The 21,933-nt window shown below is 43.7% G+C and overlaps 1 protein-coding gene across 1 annotated transcript in view; it reads right to left on the reverse strand.

The window, feature by feature from the left end:
- The window catches only part of ASTN1 (astrotactin 1), a 303,431-nt gene that overhangs the window by 100,920 nt on the left and 180,578 nt on the right, over positions 1-21,933 (reverse strand). Inside the window, exon 9 of the mRNA XM_004596275.2 lies at positions 2,761-2,835. Within this exon, the coding sequence (XP_004596332.2) occupies positions 2,761-2,835 (75 nt within the window). The remainder of the gene's footprint in view (positions 1-2,760; positions 2,836-21,933) is intronic.

Here is a 21,933-nt window from a genome sequence, read left to right on the forward strand (position 1 = left end):
ACAAATAAATATTACTGGTGCCATATCATAGACATCTGGAGGGAAGAAGTCTTCCTAAACTGATGTACTGGATTGCTCAAGTGCCCACCTAGCTACAGGTGAGACGCACCATTGCGCTTTCAGGCCTGACTAACCCCGTCCTGGGAGGTCTCAGATGGGGTTCTCTGATAGAAAAGTGCATCGAGCATTCCCAGGAAGGCCGGGAATGCTGACCACTTTCTGGATGAGACTATCAATTCTTGAAGCCTGGGACTATCTTGGTCATATTTGTTTGATTCACAGCGCTTGAAACAGTCCCTTGACAGCTAGTATTAAGCAGATTCAGCGTTTAGATGAGACTTGGTCTTTATCATGAAAATGATGTTATTTATATTAGGAGAATAGAAAAGGGTCTAAACAAATGTAGTTTGCACTCAAGTCGCTGAAGCCAGTTGATCAGTCAGTTAAAAGATAGATTGGATTAATAACAGAAAGTTCACAGAGCAAGAGCTAATTCTTTAAAGAGTTACACGATGGTATTCACTGACAGAAAGCTTAGAATTCCCAATTTTAGGTTTTATCCCTAGTTCAGGGAAAAGTGAAGTGGGCCGCAACACTTGAATAAACTGAGTAGCAAGTAAATAGACAATAGTACCCCTGCCTAGGTCATAGAACTTTCCAGAGCGGCTAGTAGTATGCGGTTTAGTTAATTTCAGACTGGTTTCTATGGAAGTCTTTTGTACCTAAATTATGTTGATTGTGACCTATTACTTTAATTTGAAAGACTACTCATTGTCATTTAAGGACCAAAAATAAACATTTACTGATTAATCCGTTTTCCTCCATGATATTTAATCTCAAAAATCAAAATACATAATGGATCTCCATGTAGGCTTGGGGAAATCACATCCTGTTGGTAGTTTGAGCAAAAAAAGTAATATTTGTGGGGATGGAAACTCAGTTTGGGGCGAGGTCCTGTCCTCATAGCAATTTTGTCAAGATCCTTGTTTTTTAAAATGCCGATTTGTGACTTTCAGGAATAAGCAACTTATCCATGCTAATTAAACTTTATCAAGTTCCCCAAATCACAGCAATCCGGAGAAGACTAGCAGTAGGCAAAAAGGGAGAAAATGTTAGCCAAATGACATATTATTGTTGGAAAATATAAATTTCAAAGTTACAATCCCAGGGATATAGCTGATACATCTAGTAGCAGCATTTCTCAAAAGCAGCCTGCACTCACTGCCACTAAGTTGACCCAGCCTGCCGAGGAGCCACTGAAGAGGGCAAAGGGCCAGTGAGGGCCTTCTGGGCAAATGGCTCTAGAAACCCTCACTCCAGGTAGAAGCGTGTCTTAGGAGAACTCTGCTGTGGTCCAGTTTTGCAGAAGGGTGAGTTCCAATGGTCAAATGGCAAAAGCAACAATTAACATCCAGGCCAGGAGTGGATGGCACTGGCAAGTCTGAGCAAAAGGTGTGAAAGCTGGTAGTGTGTAAGCCTCAGCGAACTGTGGGAAGCCGGCAAAAGGAAGCCAGCATACACGTCTCTCCTGCTGCTCGCTTCTCCAACCAGGACTTGGGACAGCAGAATCCACTCGCTGGCATCAGCAGCTTGTGCAGCACTCTCTAAGTCTTCACAGCCATCTTTCCAGGCCAAGCACACTCTCTGGCACTTAGTAAGTACTGATCAAGTGTATGTTAAGTGACAAGCACACTGACAAAATCAATGGATGGTAAGACCTTAGTTTGGATATAAATGGATGTTCCAACTAGAATGAATTAAACTTTATGTACGAAAATCCATTAGTTTATGAGTGGCACCCAAATTCTTTTTTTGTTTGAAGGACTTTTATTTAATTGGTTTATACATTTGGAAGTCAGAGTTAGAGAGAGAGAGAAGAGAGAAAGATCTTCCATCTGTTGATTCACTCTCCAAATTGCTCTAATAGCCAGAGCTGGGCCAATCTGAACTCAGGAAGCCAGGAGATACTTTTGAGTCTCTCCTACGGATACAGGAGACCAAGCACTTGGGTCATTCTCTGCTGCTTTCCCAGGCACATAGGCAGGGAACTTAATTGGAAGTGGAGCAGCTGGAACTTGAACCAGTGCCTACACATGATATTGGCAACATAAGTGGCAGCTTTACCCATTATGTCATGGTGCAGGCCCAAGGGACTTTCTAAGACATGCTGTCCACAGGTATGTATGTATAAGTTTCACAGGAACTGGAAGCATCGCATATGGTCAGGAGGTTTGCATATGTACCATAAGCCATATATAAACAAGAAGGCAATGTCAATTTTAGAAAAATGGGAAGACAGGGATGAGAGATACTTGTTCTGCAAAACTCAAGACTCTTTGAGGTAGTAAATTAGATATAAAATAGTGAGACACAAACTGGCATTGCCTGCTCTGGGCCAGTTTTCTTGCCAGAAATTTTGCCTGCATTACAATATATGTCCCTCACAACAAACCATCCAGGTATATAATGCGATTTTGATTAACAAAGAAACTAGAGACTCTGCAGCTTGGTATGCCACTGATGTTCACAGAGCTGGCAAAGAGGGAACCAAGACTTCAACAGAATCTAATTTCCAAGGCTTCCATGCTGTCACTGGACAGGATTCAGGAGTTAGTACTTCTGCTACCAGGTGACTTTAGTAGTTTCAGCTACTAAAACTGCTCTCCAGTTTACATGTTAGCACTAGGAAAAGGAGGTTCATGTGAAGTGGGACGCTGGCCCTACACACATTCATAAGTGAGTCCCTAGACAACCACTTACCTGAATATTTTATCAGAGGGCTGCTCTCCCAAAACCAGGTCAAAGCCTCGCTGAAATATTGTGTAAGGCCAAGGCCTAAAAGGAGAAACATCATTCGTTAAAGTCCACTCAACAAACACTGGCTAAATATCTAGTTTGTGCCCGGCACGATGGCAGGAGAAGAGGACTCACTAAAGGTCAGCTCGGACTTGACATTGACTCCTGGAACCTGACCAAGAACTGTATCAAAGTGAAAACCACTGAACCGCTAGAAAAGTGGGCTTTAATAGACACAATGATTGGAATTACAGGTAAGGGTCACATAAGGTGAAATTATATTAAGTTGGACCTCACAGATCCCTAATTTACGGTCCTTTGGACATAGATTTACAGTAAGCTAACTTTGTCCCACTTAACAAAGAAGAGTAGTGTGATCTCTTAGAAAAGACAAAGCCTTTTGCAACCAGAAACTTTGCTGTTCAAACGTTGCTCTGCTGTTGAGCCCATGATCTCACTTTCAGTGGATTATTGCTCGTTGAGCTTCATTTTCTTATTTGTAACAAAAGAATCAACAATGAACTATTGTAAAGATAAAGTAAACTTTGTGGACCAAGGGCCACAGCTCAAAGACAATCTCCAACATATTCCTTTTCCCGTGTCTTTGATGGGTATTGTCTAACATTTTAGTGGCACCACTCAAACAGAAATCATTGAAATTGTGCTTTCACATGATTCCCAGTTACATGTCTTCTTACTGAACATCTATGTTTTATCATATATGTAAGAATTAACAAAGCTCTTTCTTCATTAGTCTAGATAGAGGGCATGGCCAAAGTTGTTTCCTCATTCGAGTGTGATATGGTGAAGTCCAGGTCTTGTATTGGTCCTGAACTATTGCGAACGCTGGATATACTTAGTCCTTTTTCTGATGGCACAGTTTCATAACAAACTTAATTATTGATGGTTTTGTTATAGTCATTCCTTTGTTTTATACATACTGTAAAATGTCAGAAAAATAGATCACAGTGACTACTTGGGGTTAACTCTAATAGTAAAAGTTAACTGAATGGATCTAAATGCAGGGGCAATGCCCAATGAGAGCATTTGGGAAAATGTATAGGGTTTCTCTTACACAACACAGAGATTGGTGGGCATTATTGGCATTTAGAAGATAGAGCTAAGATGGCGAGCCTAGTACAGAGCTCAAGAATTCTGCACAACCAAAAACATCCCTACATGTACAAGCTTTATATGTCATGATGGTCTTCACGTGTGTAGAGAACACCTGATAATGTATTGAGTCTCGACGCTAACTTCATTTAAGTACAAATGGCTTGTACTGTTTAAATGCAGGATTGATTTCCTATGTACACAATTGCTATGTAAGTTCAGAAGAGTATATATATTAGATTACCAGTACAGCAGAACTGTATCAGTCTGCCTTGCTCTTACAAACATAATACATTTATGTTACCTGTTGCTATATACTACATTAGTGTACCTAGGTTGGATGCAAGTGCCTGCCAACCTTATTACTCATTTTATTGTCACAGAATGTTTGTATGTTAAAATTTCTATTTTATCATTATAAATTAATTTTATTCATTAACTGCTATTAAGGTATTATGTTTTGTGTTAAATGTGCACATAATGTTATTATTTATGGATTTCATCTAATCATAATGAAAAAGTTAATCAGTATTTGTTATAAAATACCACGTAAGAACTTATAGAACCACTGGTTTAATTCATCCGCTAATCAGTTAACTGCTCGGCAAAGCTAATAGTTTTGAGGGCAGCTATTAAAATAACAGAAGAGAGAAGCTGAGATGGATATGTTCATTTTTTATGCTTGCTATTTATAAACACTTTATTCATGGGATTCAAATTAGATCCACCCTTAGGAAATAAGAATTGGCTCTAAAAACTACCCCAACACTGTACTATGAATAATCCTTGCATCAAACGAACGACTCCCTCCTAGATGTTTTTTACATTTGTTCTGCTCATGGTAGATAATCCTACAGAGAGTAGCTTTGGATCTGAGCCTTTCCTGCTGCACAGTAAGTGATGGTTTATGGAGAGCTAAAAAATACATATTAACTCAAGAAAAGACAAGATTCCTATGATTCCACACACAGAGAAAGAGCAATTAACCAAGAAGGGGGGGCAGAATAACATTTATTTACAAGCAAGTTTAATAATTTTAAATAATACACATTTTGCCTTTCAGTCATCCCTAGTAGTGAAAACTAGTACAATATGTAATTAGAGTTAATTCTTGGCATATTTCTAGGCTGTGTGAAAATATATTTGAGAAGCCAAATCTTGGAACTGCATGGATTGCATTGTGGACAATTAACTGCACAGAATGACACAAATAAACCTGTATTCAGGCCATGGCTAATGAATCAATGAGTTTGGAAACATTTGTTAAGCACATGCCCACATGTTCTGGGTAAGATAGGTCATGACTATGGTCTCCTCTTGAGAGGCATGGAAATTATGAAATTCACTACAGATTTGAAGGGCACAGATGAGGCACATAGACCCTGTCCTGATCACAGCCAAGGCCTCAGAGCATGGTAGTTAGGACATGGGTGAGGGGCAGGCATTGTGATGCAGCTCATTTAGCCTTCACCTCTGACATTAGCATCCCTTGGTCACTAATTTGATAACTGGCTGCTCCATTTCTGATAATCCAAAACCTGAATACTGTATCTTGGAATGAATAGAAAGAAGGCCCAAGTGAGCTCCATCACCCATGTGGGAGACCCAGTGGAGTTCCAGACTCCTGGCAGCAGCCTGGCCAGTCCCAGCTGCTGCAGCTGTTTGAGGAGTCTATCAGGATGAAGATCTCTCTCTCTCTCTCTCTCTCTCTCTCTCTCTCTCTCTCTCTCTCTCTGTCTTGAAAGTAAATAAATCTTTTCTCCCCCTAAAGTTGGCATGGATGCTGGAGTAGAACTGCCTATTTTAAATTCCATCTTAGCCACCTCTGCGAAGCACACAAGCAGGTATGTTGCTTCACCTTGGAAATGTGCCACAGTCATCCTGTGTCCAATGTCCTTACTATAACATGATGTTGATGTAAATAATGCTATTCCCCTCGTTAATGTAATTAAATGGCTCAGAACAATGCCTAGCGCTTAGTGAGTGCACAGAAGCATTTACTCAATAAGTTAAATTTTCTAACTGCCTGGATCATACATAAATTCTATAATGCAGAGTGATTCCAACGTATCTACAGAGGAACTATCATGTCTTCATGGTGTGAACTCAGTGCAGCATTAAGCTTTATCTAACATTGAGAAGAGGCAGCAGTGAGTCTGGGAAGACTGATGCCTTTTGCTCCTCTGATCCCACGACTACTCCATAGGGCGACATTCACATAAAGGGAGGGGACAAGTGTGCTGTGAGCAGTGGAAGAAGTCAGAGAGTTTAAATTGCACAACACAGGTATGAAAGGAATTAATTTGGTTTCTCCCCACTAGTTAGAGATGATCTCGCTGAGAGATGGGAATTCTTGAGTTTGCTCACTTAGTAAATATTTATGGAAGTCTATGGTGTGTGGACTGTGATGCTGAGCAACAGGAATTAGAATGAAGTGATTCTTGCCTTCAAAGACATCTAGTCTTTTTGAAGGAAAGCATATAGGCCAGACAAACTGAAGAGTCTGTTAAAAGGGAAGAGAGATGGATTAACTGAGTGGTAATGGCTGGTGGCAGATTACCCATGCCTGGATGGGTAAGGCTGGGTGCATGAGTGATCACAAGGAAAGCTTGGGTCACATGAGTAGAGAGGCCATGGGAGGCCATCCAGAAAAGGCACAAAAGGCAGGGACAAAGTAACAAAGAACTGGCCTTAAAAGCTCTGGGAACACTTTGAAGCTGACCTCTCTGAGGCAAACTGATAAAGAAAGGGTTCCAAATCAGGACTCTTTGGGTACAAGCCAAAATAAGAAAACTGAGTTGGCCTCAGCAGAGAGGTTCATCATGGAGTCACAGCCCAGGCTTAGGCTGAACTGGCCCCCCGAGAGGCCTGAAAGCACTAACGGCCTCTGTCAACGCTCTCCTCTCTGCTGTTTCTCATAGTGTGTACTACACTCCAAACCACCAACCCACTATGGGCAAGATAGCCTTGGAACAGGTCCAGCTCGTATCTGCACAGGCTCAGAACACAGAGCAGACAGTCCTCATCTACTGTTTGACGTATCATGGGTGAAAAGAGAACCCTGGACTGACATCAGGAGAGGCAGTTAAGCAACTGTTATCCCCCATTTGGTTTCCAAGGCTAGATCAGGGGAAAGGCGTGAGTGGCAAATAACGTGAGAATTTCTACCTTAGCTTCTAACGACCCGTGGTGGTCAGAGTGCTATGTTTTTCAGGGGCCAGTAGCTTCCCTGAGCAGGAAAGGCTAGTAAGCCAATCAGGAGCCCATGAACAGTAACAGACTAGACACAGGACCAGAGGTTGAAATGTGTCTCCCAAAACAGCCTTCAGTCTGTCTTCCCTTGCACGCATGGCTTCCAACATTCTCTGTTTTGTACTGGGCAGCATAGGTGCATCTTATTAGCTTAGGATAATTAGCATAAACAAAAGCCAGAGCAAAGTTTGTTTTTCTTTTAATTTGTTCATTAGTTAAGGTTTTCATTCTGAAAGATCAAAACCCTGAAGGCGGTGGCCTCCTATGTAGCCAGTTACTGATGGTCTTCATTCAGGCACATCACAAACTAGTTTCAGAGTTTGAGAACCTTCTTGGGTTCATTGGCTCAAGAGAGAGCGCCGCCTTGGCCAACAATCAGCGTGCCACTGAAAGGAAGTCCAGCAGTAACCAGGAGTGCACACATGCCAACTGGGCAGGCTAAGAACTACGGACAATGTTTAATTGCCTTCTCTTTTCTCTTCCTACCTCACACACTTCCCGTGATCTTTTGGAGTCTTCTCGAAGCACTGCCAGCCTCCAGGCTTTCAGCTTCTTCCCACAGCTCTCTCTCCTCTTGCCCAGGATACATCAGAGATTTTAGGTATTTTTCATTAGACTTGGTGGTATGTTGGGCCACAAGCTGGCTGTGGCTTTGATTTGCTGCTTGACCTTCATCTTGGGTGCTTGAAGATTTCTTTTATGTATCCTAGACCCGACTGAGTGTGTGTAAATGCCACATGGTCAGTCTAACCCAATGTTCCATGTTTAAGGGCTATCTCCGTGCAAAGACAAACTGCTTCAACTCCAGACATAGATCCTTGAAGGGCTGCTGTTTGACTAAGTCCTGGCTTGAGCTGTCTGTCTAACGGTGGCAGCTGGAAACAGAGCTCAGAAGCCGTTGGTTGTGGGATACTACTTCAGAGGAGAAACAGAAGTCAATTATATAAAAAGGTGGTATAATAGAGTAAGAGAAAGTATATATTTGTATTTATATATGCATGTGTGTATGTACAGTTTAGTATAAAGGGAATGTTTCAGCTGGTTGCAATGAGGGACAAGATATTTCATGATGAGCTTTCAGAAAAGAAGAGCTTTTTCTGAGCTCACACGGCCTTTCCCCTGTCACTGAAGGTAGCATTTTCCAAATGGAAATAATTGGGCCGTAGTTAAATGAAAGGGCATGCTTTCAAGCCTGTCCCTGACATACATGAAGCTCAGTTCCTGGCAGAAGCTTGGTTTCTGAAGTTTCATCCTAGCTACTCACAATTCTTTGGGGTCTCAGTATAGGATCATACCTCATCTGGAATGTGAGAGTTTACAAGAGGAGATTAATGAAACAAAGAGAGAACGTGGATTCATTTAAAGGGTGTTTCTGGAGAAAGGTGGTTTGAAAGGTAGAACTGAGAAGGAGTAGGAAGAAAAATGGCAAGAATGGCTTTTTCTGGCTACATAAACAGCTGAATTCATTGATGCCTCAATTTGTCCTAATAATAAATGAGGTCAATTATTAAATGTTTCTGTATTCACAATGAGTATCAGTTCTGGGGGAAAAGTACCTGGAATGACTAATCCCAAAATGGTATGACTAATCCCACGATGATCTGATTAATCTCTGGCCTTACTCACTCTAAGTTAATAGAGATAATGGTGGATAATAATGTTCGAATTTATAAAGGATGGTTTACAGCTTGGAGACATTTTACAAACATTATTTATTTACCTGAAATATCCCTGCCCCCATTTATCTGAGTGACTGATACTATTCTTGAAGTCTAATTTAGAAAGTACTTCCTGAGTTGGGTGTTTGGGATGGCGTTAAATAACCCATACCTCCTGTCAGAACATCTGGGTTCTATTCCCTCTTCTGACTCCTGCTGCCAGCTTCTTGTCATGGCACACTTTGCACTGCAGCAGGCGCCAACTCAGTGCCACCTGTGTTGCAGATTAGGGTTGAGTTCATGCTCCTGGGTTCAGCTGAGCCCAGCCTAGGCAGGTTGCAGTTCATGCTCCTGGGCTCAGCTGAGCCCAGCCTAGGCAGGTTGCAGTTCATGCTCCTGGGTTCAGCTGAGCCCAGCCTAGGCAGGTTGCAGTTCATGCTCCTGGGCTCAGTTGAGCCCAGCCTAGGCAGGTTGCAGTTCATGCTCCTGGGCTCAGCTGAGCCCAGCCTAGGCAGGTTGCAGTTCATGCTCCTGGGCTCAGCTGAGCCCAGCCTAGGCAGGTTGCAGGAATCGGGGGAGTCAAGCAGCAGATGATGACTCAGTGTCAATCTGCCTCCTCTCTCTCCCTCTCTCTCTCCCTCTCTCCCTCTCTCTCTCCCTCTCTCTCTCCCTCTCTCTCTCTCTCTCTCTCTCTCTCGCTCCTTCCCTTTTCAGTATTTTGATTTTATTTTTTTCTGTGTCTGTGCATGTCTTGCTGTCAAACAGATAAATACAAATATTTAAAAAATTTACAGGAGTCTGCCCCTAGAAACAAGATATTTTATTCCTTGGTTATATTGCTGAATGACGTCACATGTTTTTCTTTGTAGAGATTGTAACTGTGGTTAATATATTAAACCCCTAATTATTATTATCCATTAACTAGATATAAAGACCCTCATCACCATGATGGCTGTGTCCTCAGTGTCTAGTGCAGTAGCATTGTATAGCAGGCGCTCAGAAGATATCAATGCATCACAAGTGAGGCCGAAGCTTAGGGACACCGAGATTAAAGTCCTGGAAGAGGCTCTCATTTAGCTACCTGATCTCACAGAAGTCATTGGATATTTTTCCACCCAGAATTTTCATCTATAAAATGGGAATAAAATGATATCTAGAGCTGTTAAGTATTTAACACTGTGCTATATGCAGGGCTCACTTGAGGTTGGTGATGAAGGATCTCAGCTACAACCATTCAGCATGGACTCCATTGGCATCCCTCTACGCAAACGCAGCAAGACAGCCACAGGTCATTACACTTAACCAGTTTGGGAAGGTTTTAGTGGTTGAAATAACACGAGGAAAAAATAGTCCCCGGAGTGGCTAAATGAGCATGTCTATACTTAGCACAGCATATGACATGCAGAATAAGCCCAATCGATATTAACTATTATTCATGATAACTTACATTCCCATTGGGTGAATAGAAAATACGTTTTTAACATTGCATTTAAAAATAAATCATTATGATCATGGCATATTTTAGAAACTCATGATACCTATTTCTTATAAAGAAAATTAGGTGCTTGAATAGGCACACAAATGCTTTTTAGAATTACCTATACAAAAAAAAAATAAATAAATAACAATCACCAGTAACTACCAAAGTAACTTCTCAAACTGAGAAGGTTTAAAACTGTGGGTCCACTGCTTATGGATGCTGCAAGCTTGGACTGTTGTCTCTGCATGCTGTCAAACGTGGTCCACCCAGCACCGTGTGGAACAGTCATCCAGCACCTTCTGCTCCCATCTTCTTCCACCCATCAGCGCCTGTATCCCTGTTCCTTCCAAAGATTCTCATCAATTTCTCGTGATCTAAGCAGCCACTAAGCTGTTTTCCATACCCAACCCACTCACCTTCTTGCTGTCATATCCATACCTGAGGTTACCAACATCTATAAACCACACTTGATCTTATATCCCATAACCCAATATCCATCCAGTGTCTGCCGCCTCCCCAGTTCACTCTCAATGCCACAACAATTTCTATCATGCTGTGATGGAAAATTCATCCTTCCTGCCACAGTTCTCTAGATCCTCACCCACCTTGCAACTCTACTCCCACTTCCTTTAACTTAACACTCTTTTGCCCATTACCGTAGAAGTCGCCCACGATGTAACCTCAACAACCATACCCCTCCACTGCTGGTTTATACTTGTCTGGAACACTCTGACACTTGCAAAACACAACAGCCCTGGAGCTTCATTCTGTGTTTGCACAAATAAGTGCACTTGGAGCCAGACAGAATGGTCTGATTTTAAAACCTTGACCACTAAACTCAGTCCTGTATACTGTCTGCCGATCAAATGCATTTCCCTTGCCCCTATACTCTCCTATTCCATCCTCACCCCCAGTTAATGAAGTAATTCCTACCTAATTAAGAAAAGAGAGCTGATCAAATTCAAAGCTTACATTCCACGTCCACCCACCTGTCTGCCCTGAGCCTATTACCTGGGCCCTTCCAGTAATTAGGCATGAGCAATTTATGTTCCTGACTAGCATGCTATTGTCCTAGCTAACTCTTTGGCAGCTTACTGGCAATGAGATGTACGGATGGAGCCAGTTCAACTTAATTCTTCTCCTGGGACCTTAAGCAAATGAGAGTATCACACAGCCTCCATCTCTTCATATGTAAAATTGGAATCAGGAAGCAAAATATCCATACAGAGCTTACAATGTTGAACAAAGCATGTATAAATATATTTCAGATCCTTGATCATCTTTGGCTATTGGTACACTACCACAGCCATGAAAATAGAAATCTCAATCTAGCCTAAGAATTCATCAGAACCTATTTTTTAAATTTCTGAATAATAACGAGAGCAGAAGTATATTGCAATCCTTTCTGTCCCCTTTATTGATGAATCAAAATATCCCAAACTCATTACAATTACATAAGATGTACATTTGTTTTTAGAAACTGTCAATCATTTTTATTTCAGTGGCTCAGCATCCCATTTCCATTATAATAGTATTATATAGAGCCAAGATTGTTCTACATTTATAAATATATTCCCAGGTACAGATGGGTCCCCTACTCACACAACCATGCATGGAGCTTTGCACACAACTACACACACACACACACACACACACACACACACGTTGACACTTCTGCAGTATTTCTTTCAGAAGTTTGGAGTCCAAACCCTTGGTGAGAGTTCGGAGTGTTTTCCTAGCCTCATGTCCTGCAGCACACCCTGAAAGCAGTCATCAGAACAGAGTTGGCTGAGGGCACAGTCCCTTGCAGGTCCCTAGCGGGCCCAGGCTCATCCACTGAAATCCCTCCCAAAGGCTCCCTGTGCCTCTGGTTCTGTGGGTGGGCTCTGCAGCCACAAACTGGACTGGAGTTCTTTGCTGGCTGAGTGAAACTGACACAGCTAAAACACTGTCACCTTTGCAAGCCTCCTTTTCCTTTCCGTGAAATGACGATGTTAGTAGCTGTTCCTGGCAGGACTGAAGGATGATTAAGTGAATGAACAGATGTAGTTTCAGGGCAACAGCAGAAACACAGGTGTCACTTTCTGAAGGTAAGTTTCCTCCTTTCTTTCCCGCCCCGCCCCCTTCCAGTCCACTTCTCTCAGGAGTCCTCGTCTAATTGCTCTGCTGATTTTGTTTCCAGACTAACATAACCAGAGTCTCAAGTTCAGTCCTTTTGAAAGCTTGTTAGTCTCACTTACTTCCGCCCAAAAGCACACCTACTGCGTGTTCATGACACCCATCTCCATTCCCAAATGGTGGGAACTTGGCAATGCATCTGCACCTTCACCCCAGTACATTTTATGGCTTCATGTTGCTCCCCTGTGCCAGGAATGGAGGAGACCTGGGCCTCCTTCCCCACCACAGACACACACACTACATCTCAGGGAGAAGGGGGAGAGTAAATGGCTCTGACATGACAGAGGGTGAAGGGTAAGGTGCAGAGGAAGAACTATCGAAGACAGAGTGTCTAACATTCCTATACTCTCTTGGTCAGGGGAAATGGACCATACAAATAAAGCAAAAAAAGAATTCATTTTCCATCCAGAAGCTGTGCTTAGTACATAGAGAGCATTACCTCCCTATATGTACTGATGTGCTTCAATTCAACATCCACCTATATTTACAAGTTTTACTGTTAATTCACTTATCATAATGTTTCATTTATTTATTTACTTGAAAAATATTAATTAACCAGTTGCCATGTAACAAACTTTTGTTGAACACAGAAATGATTAATACACATTTTCTGCCATTAAGGACCACTTGAATGTACCGATTCATTCTCTAAGAATTTATCATGTGCTTTGATGAGTCAGAGCCTTTGGAACACACAAAGGTCTCATCCCCTTCCAAGATCCTGGACCAATTAAATAAAAATGTTAGGTTGACAGGCCATAGCATTTAGCTGGTCTTTTATTATTATTATTGCTATTGAACAATACAGCCTTTATTTGTTGTACAGTTAATGGTACTCAGTTAGCAAGTGGTTTATACAAATTATTTTGCTTCTCATCAAACTCCCGAAACACAGTGTTGTGAGGTGGTACATTTAACAGATGGGGAAAGTGCACTTTGGAAAACTAAAGTGACATTTGTCAAGGTCTCACAGCTAATACAAGGTGGACCCAGGTCCCAAGGTGGATGTTCTGTGATGCCAAAGCCCTTGCTATGCATTGGGAGAACTCTTATCACCAGAAACTTCAGAAGAACACAAAAGGGGGACACTGAGCTGCAAGGACTGAGTGGAGGAGGGCACGGATGGGAGACATTCCAAGTGAAATGGGAGGCGGACCAGAGGATGGAGAGATCATATCCAAATGGAAGGGTTGTGGGAAAGGCTGACCCAGGGAGAGCTTCTTTAACACAAGCTTGGAAAGAAGGGCGAGAGGCTGGACATTGGATGATGCAGAAGGGGCAAGGTGGACAGAGACACGACATGGGTGGATCAGCCACAATGAAGGATCCATTTCATCAGAAATTTAAGAAATGCATAGAGGGGAATCGTGACAGAGTCACCATGGTACCTGAAAGTGAATCTATGCTTTGGTGGTGTACGGGGATCCACTGATGGGTTTTGAGGAGACAGTAGATAATATGAAAATTTTCCTTAGGTAAAGCTGGATAATGATATATAAATAACCAAGAGGCCAAGAGGCCAGTGAAGCGGGCTTTGGCAATCAGAGGAAAAGCAGTAATTAGTGTCTGGATCTGGCAGGTGGATGTGGCTTTGGTGAAGGAGCATCCCTCGCTAGAATCGCTCGATGACTTTTTAAATCGGGGGCTGGAGAATAGCCTAAGGTGGCCTCAAATTTTTAAGCTACATAGTGCAATGAGTTAAACTGCCATTTGTGACACCAACATTCTACACCAGCGTGCCAGTTTTAATCCCAATGAATATGCCACAGACTCCCTCACTCTCTTGATAACACATCTGAGAAGACAGTGAAATGATGGGCCCCTGCCATCGATGCGGAAGACCAGGATGAATTTCCTGCTTGCTGACTTCAGACTGCTGCAGCCCTGGCTGCTGGAGCCATTTAGGGAGTGAACCATCAGATGGAAGATATCTCTCTCTCCGTCTCTCTCTCTGTCTCTCTCCCCATCACTCTCTGTCTCCCTCTACCTTGCCTCTGTCTTTCTCTCTCCCCTACTGTTGCTCTATCTTTAAAGTGTACAAATCTTTTATATAAAAACCGAGCTAGTAAGGATCAAATAAATGACTTCATTGTGAACAGAAACCAACAGTTTCAGAGGATGACTGTGTGTGTTAAGAGTTAGCAGTACTAGACAGGCAAGAAATGAAATGGTTATATTATGTATTTGGTGTTAAGTGCCGAGCTGGGGACAACACATCACTACCCAGCCATCAGTTCGCATCCAGGCCGTCAAGACTTTTATAGGACCAAGCCCCTACCTACTGTGATATTCATACCCTTTTTTATTTGCTATGACAGAGCCATGGTAGCTGGGTTTTTCCTTCCCCATGAGCCCTCTTTGTGCCCCAGATCTAGAAAGCTATTTTGCTCTCTTGTGATTCAGCGAATCAGAGCTCAAGTTCATTTCAGAGGCCCCTAAGTTTCCAGTTAATCTGCTCCTTCTTGCTATATATTTTTTTCAGTTAGTCTATTTTATTTACTTACTTATTAAAACCATAACAAACTTTGAATAACAATAATAGTATGAATTTATGGAATACAGTGAAATATTTCCACATATGTATGTCATTTGCAAATTAAATCAGGGTAATTGAAATTCCCCCTTCATTGTCATTGCTCTATGATAGACACCTTAGAGCTCATTTCTTGTATGTGTCCAGAAAACACAAAAAAGTTTATTGTAAAGTATAGTCACACTCTATGCTGTGTAATATTAAGAACATTTTGAGTAAGGGAAGAATATGTTTTGGTGTAACATAGACGAAAGAAATAGTGGATGGGAGGGTGGGGTCGAAGACTGGAAAAATGAAAAAGTCGAACAAATTAAGGTTGGACATTCAACTGTGACATTGAGGGCACACCATTCTGAAAGCAGTAATGAGAGAAGGCAAAGAGGAGCAAAGACTAGAAGTAAGAGCAGGAGCTGGCACCTTGGCATGGCAGGCAAAGCCATAACCTGAAATGTCTGCACCCCACATGGGCTCTGGCTCATGCCATGGCTGCTCCATTTCCAATCTTCCAAACAAGTTCCACACTAATGGCCTGGGAAAAGCAGCAAAGGGTAGTCCAAGTGTTTGGTCCACTTTCAGTAACGTGGAGACCTAGATGATGCTCCTGGATCCTGAATTCAACCTGGTCCAGCACTAATCATTGAGGCCATCTGGGGAGTGGGCCAACAGATAGAATCTCTCTCTCTCTTTCTCTCTGCAACTCTTGCAACATAAATAAACATTTTTTTAAAAAAGAGGAAAATTACAATCTCATGCTACATGATTTTGATTTAATTGAGACCTGTAGTTAAAGGGGCAAGAGTGAGGGGCCAGGATAGAACTGAGTACTTGAAGAAAGAAAGGGTTTTGGACACATGACAAACAGTGAGTGAGAAGATGGCATTGTTGCTGCTGCAAGTGCTAAGTGCAGTTTTTCTAATGAAAATAAATCACTGGTGGCTAGGATTTTCATTGGCTCTTAATGGCTGCATTTGTAGCAGAGAAGGAAGCAGAAAGTAATTGTAAGGACTGGGATAAGCCAAGCAAGGGTGGCCAAAGATGAAAGAAATAGAGAATTCGAGGTGAGTATGAATGTATTTTAGGAATTGCCAGACAGTCTGGACTCATGGCAGAGTCAAAATTCCAGAAGGGAAGTGATGTTAAGAAAAGGAGGTCAAAGGGAGGGACTTTCAGAGAGATGGAATGAAGCATGTAGAACTCACAGAGCCCTGGGATGACTTCAGCTTCAAAGCTGAAAGGTAGGATACTTCCAGGACAATAGTGACATTAAGACGTAATCTTGCTCTCATAATCTAAAACAGGGAAGAATTTAAAAATACCGATAAAATGGAAAATCAGCTAGAAAGAGAATTAACGTAAGTGCCTCTTTATTTATGCCATCAGAAAATTATTATTAAGCATTTACAATGGATCAGACAACACAGTAAGTACTGAGGGAAGGAAGTCAGGCTCAGTCTTTCTCCTCAAGGGCCTGAAACTTGATGAAAAAAGTAGATAAACCAGCAGGTTATCACTGTACATGATGAGGTGGCTTGCACTGTGTCCTTCAGAAAACACCTGATCAAGTTGTTAGTCTTCCTGTGTTTGGATGAGCCCAGAATTCAATAGGAGGTGTCTTTACAAGAAGATGGCCAGTGAACACCCGGACACACATGCATTGTCAAGGCAGGTGAGAGGAATGCACCAACACACCAACAGAGGCTGGAACAGGCAAGGAACAAACCTCCCTTAGAGGCCCAGGCCTCAGGGAAGTGTCAGGTTGTGGTCGAGAACATGCATTTTCCTAGTAACATATTGGTTAATCAATACCATGCCAATTAATGCCATAATGCTGTAAATGGTTGTAAATATTAGGTTGAGTTTTTTTACTTGATTGGGATGATACTCTGCTGGTTCTGCCTTTGGACCAGAGATGGTCTCACCAGGAAGCCATTGAACTTGCCAGGACAATTAGATGCTGGACTTTATGATTGGTCAAAACCTCCAATGAAAGAATCTCAACTGAGTTTGAACTATGGAAATACAGCAGGGTGGAGCAATCCACCATGGCGGGGGAGGGTTTGGGGAGGGACAGGGGGAATTCCAGTGCATAAAAAAAAAAAAATGTGTGTCACATAATGCAATGAAATTAATAAAAAAAAAAATCTATGCATGAACTAAAAAAACGTTTTGTAACAAAAAAAAAAAAAGAATGGTTACTGGCATGTGTCTGGTGGAGTAGTGATTCTTCAACTTTTGCATGCACCTTAATCACTCCCCTTATGTGCTGCAGGAGGGCCTACTTGAATATTCGGAGGTCTCACCCTCAGAAGTCGCTATTCAAGCAGTCTAGGACAACACAATTGACTTCTCTCACAAGTTCTCAGGGTATGGAAATCCTGCTTTGAGCCACTGTGGGAGTGGTCGCAACTATCAGTGGGTACCAGAGTCACATGGGAAATTTTTATCCTTTGAGTTTCTGATTTGGTAGGTCAGCAAGGCATCAAGGCTTTGGTTACTATTTTTAGGTTTATTCATTTATTTTCATCTGCTTGAAAGAGTATCACACACACACACACACACACACACACACTCAGAGAAATAGAGAGAGATCTTTCATCTGCTCATCCATTCCCCATATTGCTGCAGTAGCAGGCCTGGGCCAGGCTGAAGAAGCAGGCACGTGGAACTCCATCCATGTCTTGGCATGGGTGTTAGGAGACCGCTGTGAAAGTACAGTGAGAGGCTGAAGGGAAACAGGACCAACCATGACCCTGGCTGAGGTAGGACTGGGTTGGGAGCCTGGAGTAGGACGGAGGCAGGGAGCCTGGAAGACAGAAGGTTTGACTTCTCCAGACGTGCGAACAGGGAGGAGTGTTTGAAGCAGGGGCCAGTGCTGCAGTGAAGGCAGGAAGGGCTTCTAGTTCAGGGAAGGGAGAGCAGCTGTGGGTGACACAGTGCTTTGTTTGCAACTGTAGGGAGGGGAATGTGCAGACATTACGGGGCAGGGCCAGCAGTGCGGGCTGAGGCAGAATGCGGGGCTTAGCAGGGCTGTCCAGGGATGTACCGAGAACCTGAGCATGGTCCCCAGCACTCCCCAGGGGACCCCGTTCCTGCCTCTCATTTACAGTCTTCCCTTGAAAGCCATCCTAGCTCACTGCATTTCCTTATTAGTTTTCATGTAAGAGACAGATAGGGAAAAACAGCTCAGTGCCTGGGTCTTGTTAGACTCGCAGTAGATTTCAATCCCCTTTACTTATTTATGGGCTTATTTTTCCCAAACACTGCTTTTCCCTGGTATATTTGTTAACACCATTTCTATTCCACTCAATCCCTTAGGCAGAATTAACTCAGTCTGTGCTTAATACCTTCATCTTCCCTATGAAAATGCTCACAGATATAGTTAAATTTCAGATTTTTTGTTTGTTCTTTTCCAGAATTTTTTTTTCTGCTTTGGGGTTTGGGGACATTTCCCCACACAGGCTTTTTTTTTTTTTCTTCTGAAAGTAACTCACTTATCAGCTCAAAAGGTATTTTCTATTTTTCACATCTTAGCCCAGAAAGTATTCACTGCGACCTTGGACTTCCTGGACTAACAAAGCTTTCAGCTCCCTGTGGCAGCCCCTCATGTATCCTCCACCTGTCTCAAATGCACTCCCACACAGGACAGCTGCTGGGAGAGCTACTGAGGGACTGTGCCTAATGCAGAATGATCTGGCCAGTGTCTAACAGATAGTGTCAGGCCCAGTGCGAGCGGAGACTTCAGGAAGCCCAGTGATTGTAACAGCCTAGCCAGAAGTGAGACAGACAAAGAGACAGCGGCAGAAGCTGCCCTCCAGCGCACAGCGGTTGCGAATGCTTTGCCATTTCTTGGGAGGCTCAGCATTCTCCAAGGTGGGGCTTTGTTCTCCCTCCACACCACTGGCGCAGCAGCCAGGAACAAAAGCCAAGGCTCAGTAATTGCTGGGGACCAACAGCAGCGAAAGCCAGAGCTGGAAAGTACCGCTCCACAACATTTGGCTTCTGATATTCTGTCTCTCACTCTCTCTCCCTCTCCCCCTCCTTCCCTTCCTCGCCGCCCCCCCTCTCCAGTGTAAGTGACTGGATGGAAAGTTCTGCTCTGAAAAGAAAATGGAAGGACTTTGCCCCCATTAGAACCATCTAGAAATGTGATCATTACCTTGTAAGGTGGTGGGGGTCCAACCCCACAAAGACCTCCCAGAGGGTTCTGGAAATGCTGTCAAGATGATCGCAGCTTCCAAGCAAACAATGGAGTTTATGAGGCCAAAAGATCACAGGGCATAGAGACTAAACTTGCTATGAAAACCCATGGCCACCTGAAAGGACTGTGAGTCCCTGTCCCCCCAAGATTGCAACCAGGTCATGGCTGAAAGGACTGGGAGTCCCTAACCACTCAAGACACTCAATCAGGTCATGGCTTCTCTTTCTTCCTAGGACAGTGTGTTGTTTTGACAGGATCTTAAGCAGATGACATTTTTAAAAATTTGCATTAAAATCTGCATCCTTCTCATTGGTCACCACTATGCTTGGATCTGTCTGCCTTTCAGGGACAAAGCAAAGTAAATCTAACTTTCTTACACTAGCTGTTAGTACATCCTCTATTCACTCTGTAAAATGACTGGCAGACATCTGGCCACTCTCACAGGACAGTCTCCCATGTGCTACTGAACTTCTTCCAACTTAATGCTTAAAATCTCAGTTCAATCAGACTTATTCACCACAGAACAGGATTTACACAATCCCTCACCCCACCTTCTGTCAACATTTTCCTGGACCCACAGATCTTACCGACTCCATGTAAGACCAATTGACATGAGGCCTGAGAAAAGAGCTCCCATGCCTCCGGAGCCTTGCCCTGGAGACAAGTAGCGATGAGGACATGAGAGTTGTCGCTGTCTCCCCTGTTGTAGTGCATGTTCAGACAGCCCCTTTAGGTCCAGGCATGCTGCACCCCCAGGAGCACAGCCGCTGAAGGACCCCAGCTCCTCCAAGGCCCTCATTGGGCGTGCCCTCAGCTGGTGAGAGTTCCTTTGTTTGATGCAGACTCCCTTCTTAGCGTAGCCCACATCCAATGGCTGGTCAGTGTGAGACACAGAGACCCACTTCCCTGACCCCAGTTTGGGACAGTTACTAAAGATCACGGGCCAACTGAATGCTCTCTTGTCACTGTGGTCCGCTGCCCAACCTGTTCCTCTCCCACCCGCACAGAGACTGCTCCTGGAAACCCGCAGCCCACACAGTGCCTGCCTGTGAGTTCTGCCTCAGCATGTACATCTTGGAGACTGCCTTCCTCCACTCTCTCCTCCCCAAGCAGGTGGCTTCACCTGGCTTTTATGAAGGGTTGCTTCAAGCCTGGGAGCTTTGGTCTTCTGCAAAGCTGTCTGGGGAGAGATCACAAATTCTGAATGCACCGAAGGTCCTCTCACTTTCCTCTCCAGAGGGAACTAAGGCCTAGATAACATAGAGGTGCCCTCCAGAAGTCCAGTACTGGCAGTGAAGAAGATCCAAGGCTCTGTGGATTCTACCTCCCTCCTTCCCACTTTGGTGGCTGTTTCCTTTGCTCCTGCACTGCAGGCTCCCTCCTCAGCCAAGCCTCGCATGCTATGTTTTTTCCCACACTCACCCTGTCTGTAAGACCTGTTCCTGCATTGGATGGTCACTGAACCCCCCATACATTTGGAACTTAACAAAGAAATGGGCTGATCAAACAAGAACTCAGGGCTGAATATCCTGGCTCATGAGACCCATATGAGAAGATTCTGTGTCCAGGATTCCCTATAGCTGCTGTTGCTAGCTGGCAGCCCTCTGGTATCGCTCATGACTATGGAAACCTGCTTGCAAGTGCAAATTTCTCCACTGCTCTGTCCTCTGCCATCTGGGTTTCCCACATGGATGGCAAGAACCCTAGAACTTGGACCAACACCCACTGCCTCAAAGGTATATCATCAGGAAACTCGATCAGAATTAGAGGAGTAGGGTGTTAATTCCAGGCCCCCTGATGTCATTTACAGGTAATGCAGGCAGTGGCTTACCCGCTGCACCATAACTCTTGTAATTTTTAGTTCTAGCTTATTGTCATCTCTTCTTTGATACACATACGCACACGTGCAGGGTTTCCTCTTCCCACCCAGGTCATCACCTACACAGCGGGAAGTGGGTGTTTCTTTTCTCTCTATTGCAGAGGGGGGCCTCCAACGACCATGTTGACAAGCTCAGTCAGCAATGGAACTGGCAGTACGCAATGAGGATTTCCGGACATGGCAAGAAGCAATTGGCTCCCCGCGCTGTCCCTGGAGCTGAATCTCAAACCTGGTCTCTTGTGTAGGAAGCAGGGTGCTAAAGCCGCTCCTGGGACTGTGAGGGGCCCTTACAAGATGGTGGCTGGCCCAGGACCAGGACCAGGAGGTGGAGCTGGTCTTGCCAGCAGGTAAACAGGATAGGCTAGTTCCGCGGTGATTACCAGCCTATCACGTAGCACCAAGTGGACCCACGGGGAGAAGTGATTGATAGAGAACTATATAAAAGTAGCGGGTAAAAGCTAGTGAGGGGGACAGACAGATGAAGACGAGCAGAGGACGGACGGACGGACAGAACAGACGACGACGAAGAAGAAAGACTGGGGGCGATGAGCAGACAGGCTAGGGGGCGATGAGGAGAAAGACTGGGGGGCCAACAAGGAGACTGGGGAATGAAGCAGAGAATAAGGGAAGAAATGTGGGAAGAAGGGTGGAGGAAAATGGGAGGAAGGGTAGCGGAAGAAGCAGGTAGGAAAGCTTAGTCCAATGGGTACAGGCGCAGCAGAGAGAAGGTTTTAAACACAGCCACTTCTGGCAGTGAGAGGTCCTATTGCCGGCTTTTCCCGGACCCTCAAGAGTTTGCCATGTTGTTTTAGTCCAACACTCTTGTCTGTAGGAAAACAGTCTCAC

The sequence above is a fragment of the Ochotona princeps genome, chromosome 2 (assembly GCF_030435755.1).
Source record: "Ochotona princeps isolate mOchPri1 chromosome 2, mOchPri1.hap1, whole genome shotgun sequence".
Lineage (NCBI taxonomy): Eukaryota > Metazoa > Chordata > Mammalia > Lagomorpha > Ochotonidae > Ochotona > Ochotona princeps.